Source organism: Phytophthora cinnamomi, assembly GCF_018691715.1.
Source record: "Phytophthora cinnamomi strain GKB4 chromosome Unknown Contig22, whole genome shotgun sequence".
In the NCBI taxonomy this organism is placed as follows: domain Eukaryota; phylum Oomycota; class Peronosporomycetes; order Peronosporales; family Peronosporaceae; genus Phytophthora; species Phytophthora cinnamomi.
In genome coordinates, this window is record NW_027150955.1 from 806,247 (window position 1) to 816,062 (window position 9,816).

Sequence of the window (9,816 nt, forward strand, 5' to 3'; positions counted from 1 at the left end):
GCGACTCGTTCAGTCTGCAGCTTGACAACGGATCGGGTGCTCGCTCGGGCAGCGCCGCCTGGCTGTCCCCTCGCGACGGACAATACTACGCGAGCGCGACGGTGAACGTCTCTGGAAGCGGCAACAACACGTACATGGACTTCACACCTCCTTCGACTGGTGGAATCGACCACGACTGGCTGCTGGTGTTGGAGTTTTAGGTTCTAAAACTCTAACACCTATATTCTGTAGGGTTTGTACCTAGCAGAAAATGTGATGTTGAAACACGCTTCATGTACTGAGTCCCTTCCTGGTTCTATTCTGCGCGATACACACTGCAAGGCAAGTGCTTGGAGTCATTGACATACCCTACTAAATAGTAGATTCAGCGTCAGGCTATCGCGGCTTCCGCGTGGAGAAATTCTGGTGTCAAGTTTAGCAAAAGATAAAGTTTATCGAGGTCCTTTTCAGAGTGTCCAGTAATACTGTAGTTGCTAGAGATCTCAGATTACTATTAATCGAGCCTCTGTGTACAGTATATTCGAGGTCCCGTGCGTTGAAGCCCACTTGAATCAAGTGACTTGATTTTGCTGCACCGGGGATCACCGCGGTGTCTACTGATACCGCTCACGTCGACACGTACGCCGATTGGTGCTTGGGCTTTCTACCACGCTCCTTGAAGTATCTTCTTTTTCGTCATCAGCTGGTATCACTTCAACGTACTGTGCGGGCAGCCATATTTGCGTTGTGGATGAAGGCGGGAATGGCTCGTTCCCGAATGGTAAATCGCGCATCGAGCCTTTGTCACCAAGCGAGCAGCATACGACTAGAAAAAGACAAGTCCCTTGACCATTCTCCAATTCGGCTCGAGCTTCCCTCGTCTCTCGAGGTACAGTGCCGTACCAACGACGATGAAGATCCAAGCCACACTCGCCGGTTTGATCGGCCTAGCCTCCACTACTCTGGCAGACCCCTCATGGCACGACCTCGCCATCACCGCCCCGCGCTGTGGGAGATACCTGACCCGCACGACCTCCGGCGAACCTTTCTTCTGGCAGGCTGACACCGCTTGGGAGTTGACACACAAGCTGAACAAGACCTCGATCGATTTCTACCTCAAGACTCGTGCTGAACAAGGCTATAACGTGGTGCAGACGGTGGTGATTGCGGAGTTGAACGGCACCACCCGCGCCAACTTTTACGGGGACTTGCCGTACAACAACTCGGACACGACGCAGCCGAATGACGCGTATTTCCAGCTGATCGACTGGACCGTGGATCTAGCTGCGAGTTATGGTATCCTCGTTGCGCTGGTCCCGGTATGGGGTCGCTGGGTGAACGGAGGCTGGCACAATGATGAGGCATCGATCATTAATGAATCGACGGCGTACGAGTGGGGCAAGTACATTGGTGATCGGTACCCGGGTCTGCCGAAGATTCTCGGCGGCGACTCGGACTGTATTTGGGCGCGTAACACAAGCGAAGCCATGGTGGCGTACGCGGCCGACCCGAACGTGGATCCTGCCACGCTACTTGGGCCATTAGAAGACACTACCGACATTTGGGTGAGCATGCGCACTGGAGTGAAGGACGCGGAAACTGCACAGGGCTACGAGCCGGTGATACTTTTCCACCCGACCGCTGGCTGGATCTCTAGACCCGAGAACACCCCGGAGGCTTACGGACATCTGATGCTACCAAAGGAGGAAGATCGAGTGTCGATTAATGGCGTGCAATCGGGTCACGCCACCCCGGATGCTCTCGGCGGATTTACACCGTACACGACCTGGGACTCGACGAAAAACTACGAGCTCATCGCCAAGATGAGAGACGAGTTTACTGGCCCCGTTTTGGACCTTGAGAACCACTACGAAGGCGCGCACGACAACTTCAAGACTGCTTTCCCGATCTGGAATGCCTCCCAAGTTCGTACTGGCCTGTACCATGGAGTCTACGGTGGCGCCACGGGCTTCACCTACGGCGCCAACAGCGTGTGGCAGATGTACGAACCTAAGGCTGATCTGCTTCGCGAGAGCGACTACTACTCGCCTTCAGCCAGCCAAAACGCCTCGGGTTCCTGGCGCCAGGACATTTTCTTCGAGGGCGCGACTCAGATCCAGTACATCACTAAACCGCTGCAAAACTTCTCCTCGGAAGAACTGGAGCTCCTCGAACCAGCCCGCCAGCTCCTCGCAAGTCCAAGTGGCTACCTCGACGTGTCTGTCAATGCATTCGAGGGAACCAGGTACATCTCTATCCTCGCTTCGGAAAACCGCGACCGCTACTTCGTCTACACTGGCCACGGCGACTCCTTCAGCCTCAAGCTGGGCAACGGATCCGAACGCTCGGGCAGCGCCCGCTGGTTCTCCCCGCGTGACGGTCAATACTACGCAAACGCAACGGTGAGTGTCCCCGGCAACGGCAATGGCACGCGCGTGGACTTCACCCCTCCTTCGGGCGGCAGTGTGGATGACGACTGGCTTCTGGTCCTGGAGTTTTAACATCGCCAAAATCATCCCGGACTGGGCTAATGTTTTTTTTTTGACACGACGATTGTCGTCTTTAACTTGTAGTGTACATGTTGAGTTGGACAGAATACGTTGTTATGCTGACAACTGATGAGTCGGCTGTAATGTCGGAAGCTTTATCGAATCGCTTTTAAAAAGCAATTTGAAAAATGTTCATGTATTAGTTTCCTTACTTAGTCCAGGTTTGTCTTCGCTGTTTGCTGCGCTTTCGCAGCCAGTCGTTTAGAAAGTAAACACAGCGTGATCTATCTACACCTTTGCCAGTCCAAGTTCGCGGTAGTGTAAAGCAACATGGAATGGGAGCAAAAATTTAGACATAAAATTGAAAAAAAAACATTTTCTTAAATCTTGGCTTGTACTCCACAGCTAAGGGCAACAGGAGTGGCGAGCCATTTTATTGACCAGGCGGAGATCCATGCATGGCATCGCATGCTCGGCTGCCTTCTCGAGTAGCTTCATTCGCAGCTCGGTCTTCTGACCGTAAGGAACGTTCATCATCTCCTCGTGGCTGAGCGCAAGGTAATCCTTAATGCGTGCTTTCAAGGCGCTGAAGCAGCCTGTCAGTTGTACATGGTCAAGCGCGCTCTCCATCGCTGGTGTGCACTTAGTGGTGGAAGCACGCGCCCCGCCTCTCTTCGTCAGCTATGGTGTCCCCCGCTCGACAATATTACGTGCAGTAGTGGGAGGAATACCATATTAATATCGACCATCGGTGCAACAATCAGTGCAACTGCGATTGGTAAAAGGCGCTTAAAGTGTCCGCCATTCTTCTTGTCGCGGCGAAGAGCTGTCAGGATCGCTGTCACTGGCCGCTGGCGTCCGTACGCTGCGTAGATCCTGTCGATAGCGACGTCGCTCGTGAGTCCCGCTCGAACGAGGTACGCCACACTATCCCAGAAAGCTTTCCGTCGCGAATATGCGAACGTATTTGCTCCTCTCTGCTCGTGTGAATTCTTTTGCGGGTTTGGTTCCATTCAAGCCGAACTCATACTCGTGCCACAACTGGAACAAATCTCGCGGCCTCTTGGCCAGCCGCACGACTCTGCGAACTGCACCAACACCAGCAGCAACGTCAGAAACCTCACTGCCCTCTGCCAGCGTTCAATGCGATCCCGGAAATATTCTTTGACCAGCGTAGTTGACAGAGTAATGTGTGAGGGTGCTGTATGTTAGGAGTGAAGCTGTCGGGCATCAAATTCTGCCATTGCAAAGTGAGAACACTGCTAATGACGTACGATGCTACCTTTGTCATTATTAGAGCGCACAACCTCGTGCACTCCTTCTCGGCGAACCTCGAAGCGTTTCACCGTTTTGATCACCTTATTCACCAGCTCCGAGCGCGTCGGATTGCCTTCTTTTCGAATCGGGTCCCAGGCAACACGAGGCATAAAGCACGAGATAGCTTTTGGCGAATGCATGGAAGATCTGGCAAACACTGGCTTAGCGTCCTCGCCAGAGTATGGCTCCACCGGCTAACAGCTTCAGGAGTGATGGTTAGCATGTCGGCACGAGCTTTGAATCGATCGCTCTGTATCGCTCCGTCTTTAAAAGCCAGTTTGGCAACAAGGGGAAAAATGATCACGTCTTTTTTGTATGGAGCTGGTAGCATATCCATGCGACAATACAAACGCCTAGAGCAACAGAAATTGCAAACGATACCTCAAAGTTTGCAGGGGTTCCACCATCTTTGGGGGCGATACCACAGCCTAGAGCCGTTATCCACCAATAGGATCGCTCGCTCAGCGGAAATACTACCTTGGTTGCAAAAGGCCAATTACATTGTGGTGCGCTACTAGCATCCAGTCGCTGCCGTCTCGGTGAGCATCAAGGACGCGCGCGCGAGCGGCGAGCGTGTGTTTCGGCTCCTTCGGTATGCTGCCGTTCGAATACTCACCACCAATTTGCCCTGTACTAAATCCATCTTGGAGTAAACCCAAATTTCAGTATTTTTTCTCTAAATATAGCAGTTACTTCAACTACTTCATACGATATTGCTTTACACTACCGCGAATTTGGACGGGCAAAGGTGTGGACTGGAAGTAAACATGAACGTAATCGTCTATAGAACAACGGAGCATGCACTCCGTTACATCGGCAGTACATGCATCACATTATTGTTCTGTTAGACATATTAGTTAGTAGTAACCATTGCCCTTCGATTTCTTAGATGCATCATAACTAAGTGGCGTGTGCCACGGTCTAACAAAATCTGTAAAGTCCAGTAGCATAGCATGCATGTAAATGCTGATTAATGATCTCTCAATCCACAAGTCTGTCATGCAAGTGCAACAGCGACAAACTCGACGCGCCTTCTTAGGTTGCCATAGAAAAAAATTGCTGACTGATGCGCAGCAAACGCAAAACTACAATTCTCAACTGTTGCAACATTGCGTTACACTCTGCCGTTCTGACTCCAAGTTCTACAGATAAAAAATATATACGAGTTCATTCGCCCTGCCGTCTCGTCATGGCCGGTCTGGTAGGTCGCCTACAGCGCACTCTGAGGTAAGAAGTGCGTACTTGCACACGGCTGATACGTCCTTGATGTTCCCCAATATCCGAAGCAACGGAGTCACCAAGTCGATCTTGGGCTCTAGACGTACTACGCGACCGCTTGCCTCGTCGAAAAGGAACCTCATGGAACAGCTGTAGTCCAGGCGTTGCCCCAAAAGAGACTTGCTCAGCTGGAGCAACTTGCGACCACCGCACGTTGCGAGTCCAGGGAACACGCATCTTAGCGTGAAATCGGTGATGGTCACACTTAACGTTGCGATAGCTGAGACGACTCCCTTCGCCAGAACTTCGACTCGCTTCAACTCGAGATGGGGCTCCTCGAAGTACAGCGAGTACCGTCTCCATTGGTCCATGAGCGCGTTGATGCCTCGCAGGTCTCCCATGGCCACATTATGCACGAAACATTTCTCCAAGAATGCCAGGCTCTGGCGAGTATCGGCGTGCTTCATCATCTCCTCCGTACTCGCCAATCGCCATGGGGACCGAAACCCGTCTTCAAGCAGGCGGAAAACTTCGCCCACAATCGTCCATGGACTCTGGTTGGTCTTCCTCTCGAACTTGATGTTCCGCTTTCTCAACTTTAGACCTTGAATTTCCTCCTCGAGAAGCTGGTTGTCTCGCTGCAGCTGGCGCTTGTGGTTTAGCTGTTTGTTGCGGTAGCGGGCCTGGTTAGCTCGGCATTGCTCTCGGCGAATGGCCTGCTTGTCCGTAAGAACTGGCCTCGTCTTCTTTTCGAGTCTCGGACTCGCTACGCTGGAGTCCTCGGTCATTATCGAGTCTGATCGATCGCGAGGCATGAGACGCGCCATTTCGTCTGCCGAGGAAACGGTGCCAGGATCAGGCTGAGCTGGGCCGAGATCGGCTTCGGTGGTGGTCGCCGAAATGAGCGCGCTCACTTTCATTTTTCCTCAAGAGCAGCCTTCCAAGTGAGGTTGGCTCTATAAGATCATGCAGTCTTCAGTGTGCTGAACCTGGTGTCGTTGACAGAGTGAACTCGCGAATGACCCAACGCTGCGCTCGTTCAGGGTGTAGGTAGCTCCCAGAGACTGCACAGAGACGAATTCAGCCGAGGTGTCCGCAAATCTGCAAAGCCAGCTGGAGCTTGAAGCAGCACAAGCATTGTGCCACAATGCATGAACCGTACTGATTGTCATGTCAAACGAACCGAACGTGCACACAAATCTTCAGTATTGTACCAGTACTGTACAGTACATCGCCGGATGGCGCGAGCAAGGAGGACCGACAAGTGCCGCCGATCCTCCATGCTGTAATCAAACATACACCGAGGTGAGGACGCTACGAATCATAGCCAACGATTGGAATCAGCAAAGCCTCCTCAGTCACGTAGGTTCAACCACGCCAAGGCGGGTCTGCAGACGCAGCAGCGTCACCGATAGAAAGAGCATAGTTTAGTACTACTAAATGTAGTAGTAAACGGTAGTGCGCGTTTTCACTCGGTGAAGGAGCATAAGGAGCACCAATCTTGGGCGCCACCACCCGCAACTTGTGGACGCAGACCGCAGCAACACACGTAAGGGTCTGTTGAGCTCTATCCGGCTAAACTTTTCTCGCTCGAAAAACGCGTTGTTGGTGTTAATGCATGTATCGCAATAATGCACAACATACCAAACTGAACAGTAGCTCCTTTCCATTTGGGTACATGACAGCACGATGATTGAGATTAACACAGGGTTGTACTGTATCCACTCGATATCAGTGCAACTCCTGCTCACTCATCGCCTGGCCAGGTTTCTTGCTCAAAGCGATGCTCTAAACCGGTAATAGTCACCAGGCAATGGAAACGTCACCACATGTTCATTTTGCTACTGTGGAAGGTATACACTGCCATTGCGTTTCATGCAACACGAAGACAACGAAATAATATTTATTTTCGGGAAATCCAGGCAGAGGCGCCCAGTGTTGCAAACATCAAGTCGTCGTTTCGAAGTCACTGTCATCGTCACGCGGCAGAGTTAGAAATCGACCGGGTGACACTAAGCTTAGCCGAAGTGCTTAGCCGTTTGGGATATGACCCGCCAATGGACAACATAACAGAGCCCAATCTATCGCTTCCGAACAATCACATTTGGATACCACGTCAGTAGTCAATTTCTTGAACTTTGAGATGTCTAAGCTACATGTAGTTAATCAATTTCGATTCTTCTCTGTATGCCGGTAATAGTCGTTGGACTCGATCACATCACGATGAAGTTTACACACGCCATGTTGCAACACTGTTGCGCTCTCGCCCACCTTACATCCCTGCCGTTTCGCTACTCCACCTTCTAGGCTCATCACTTTCACGAAATCTCAACCTGGTTTCACAGCCGCGGTAGGGATCCTGCAATATGTACAGGGCATTTGCGCCACAGGATACCTATCTCGACGGTGCCGAAATACAATTTCGACTTAGTTGAAGTATACATGTAGGCGGACTGCCCATTTCGATGTTCTGGTGACCTTCTTGGGCTAGAACCAAATAACACTGAAGAATGGGTAATTCCCTGTCTTGACTGTGAACTCCTCTCCCGCGAAGTCTTGGATAATACGAGTGACTATCATGCTGGAAGAGAGAAAGCTGACCGGGTTAATTGTTCGCCGATATCCCCTCAAATGATGCAATTCGAAGATGACGGATTTTTTGTGGACATGTTCGCTGGACGAAATTGGTGGTATCAATAGCGAGTTCGAGCGTTTGATGATTTTGAAGGTGACGAAACCGTTGTGCTGGAGTCAAGTAATATTAATCCCATCCACTGTCAACTGTTGCAAAACCAAACGAAGCGTTGAGCGAGACTGTTAAACAATGTGTCGACCGCAACATGTTTGATGGGACAGCAGCTTCAGTGGCGAATCTGGGCAATTCGAGTTATGGGAGTGGTGATGACCCTGTGATAGAAGAAAATATCATGAAAACATGGATCGCAGTCAACGGGTTAGACGTTGTCAGGCTTCGGAAATGGGTTGAGAGCGCCGGATCGGATTGCACTCTCCATGCTAATGTTCACGTAGCAGAAGATCCGAGAGATACTCAAGTTGTGGAGCTATCAGGACGCGCACAGGAGCAAGATTTGCGTGCATCACCTCCAGGCAATGCCAGGACTGCTAAAGAGGGAGAAATTGGTGAGTTTGCACACTGCAAGAAGTACCTCGAGCATTTAAACAGCACGTGGTAGTTTGCATAGTAGAGAGAGCATTGCTTCGCCGGTGGAACATGCAGGAAACAGACGAATTGTCTGGCGGATCGATAGAAACATCACGGGCAAGCCAACTTCGCATGTTTGCTGGGGTGAAGTAGAGAAATTGACGTTATTGACGCGTTGTGTATTAGCTGAAGGCATCTAAAAAGTATCGTAAAAACCTGCTTTAAGCGAAAGGTGGCTACGATTATTGGAGGTCGAATACTTGCTATTTTTTTTACTGAGCTTGGAGAAAGGTTTGTCGCCACTGGATCTAGATTCATCGTTGTGGATCAAATTTCAATGATCGAACAAAAAACGTTTTCGAAGCTAGACCGTCTACTTCGAAAGGAAAAACGAGTGTTTGATATTCCATTTGGTGGCGTCCACATACTTTTCACGGGTGATTTTCTTCAGCTTCCTCCAGTTGGCGCAGTGCCGCTATTTGTTGACCCAAAAGCAAAACGAAAATGCTCAGCTATTGATATTGCAACTTTCGAGCTAAGGCGGCGATTTGCGACAGACATTGTTCTAGAAGGATCAGCACGTTTTCGCGCTAACCCGGAGTTGTGGGGGGGGGTGCAAAGCTGCTAGTCATGGCAAGTGGACCCCTGACTTTATGAAAATAATTAACAGCAGGGTAGTGCCGAAACGAGGTGGAGAGGAAACTGTGCTTGGCATTGGTGAAGTTACTAACCATCAAACGGTGTTTGCAAGTCCCGAAAATACTACCCGACGAATGTCTAGACTAACCGAAAGTAATCGTTTGTTTGCTGTTCGTAGCCTCACAGAACGGATCCATTGCTCAGGCACTGCTTCGTCAGTCAAGCCACCGAGGGCTCATTGGCAAGGGGTGCGCCATCGATGAAGTGATGTCCACCCGTAATAGTGCATACAACGATTGGTAGAGCGAGAAGCATGTGTCCGGATGCACTCTAGACTATGGCAACTGGCTGGTAAGGTATATGAACGTAAACTCGTGTTTCTTATATTACTATCGCTGGATTACGGTGGCGCTGCGTAGGCGTCCTCGAACAGGATGAATTCGGGTGAAAAAGTAGTGGTCTTGAGCAAAGACGTCGTAGCTAATTTCAAGGATCTACAAGCAGACAATACGTTGCACACAACTATTTGTAAGATTCAATAATGTTTGCGGAGTGCATGGTAATGGCAACCAGGAGTTAGACGTAGCGTAGGATAACTAACATGCATAAAGTATCCCACATTTACTAAACTAACACTTGCCTGTAAATACTTGTTCGTTTCTCAGCTAACATTTAGGCGAGTAATACTGTCGTACCGACGTCGGAAAAAGGGAACGCAGTAGGCAATTGTGTCAAGGTTTTATTGCCTGAGGATAGACATGGAAATACTTCCTCCACGTTCACGCACCATAAATTATGTCCATGAACTTAGACCATCAAAATAACATCGAGATCAATACTACTTCTGTGATCATAGTCAACAGGGTATTTGATAAGCCAATAATGGCACCGGAGTGGCATCCACCTATGGACTCTGGACTCTGGATAAAATGGCGAAAAACAAAGATTTTCGATTTATTTTGTGAACATTTGGCTATGGCAACCAACGGATAGACAGGTAACGAAAAACTC

The 9,816-nt window shown here is 50.1% G+C and overlaps 1 protein-coding gene across 1 annotated transcript; it reads left to right on the forward strand.

Moving 5' to 3' along the window:
* Window positions 1-890: 890 nt before the first annotated feature.
* Window positions 891-2,480, forward strand: IUM83_12152 (Phosphatidylserine synthase; the record flags this gene model as incomplete). The annotated part of the gene is made up of 1 exon (XM_067936756.1): window positions 891-2,480. The coding sequence occupies one exon, from the start codon at window positions 891-893 to the stop codon at window positions 2,478-2,480; it is 1,590 nt and encodes a 529-aa protein (XP_067794991.1).
* Between the last annotated feature and the right edge of the window lie 7,336 nt (window positions 2,481-9,816).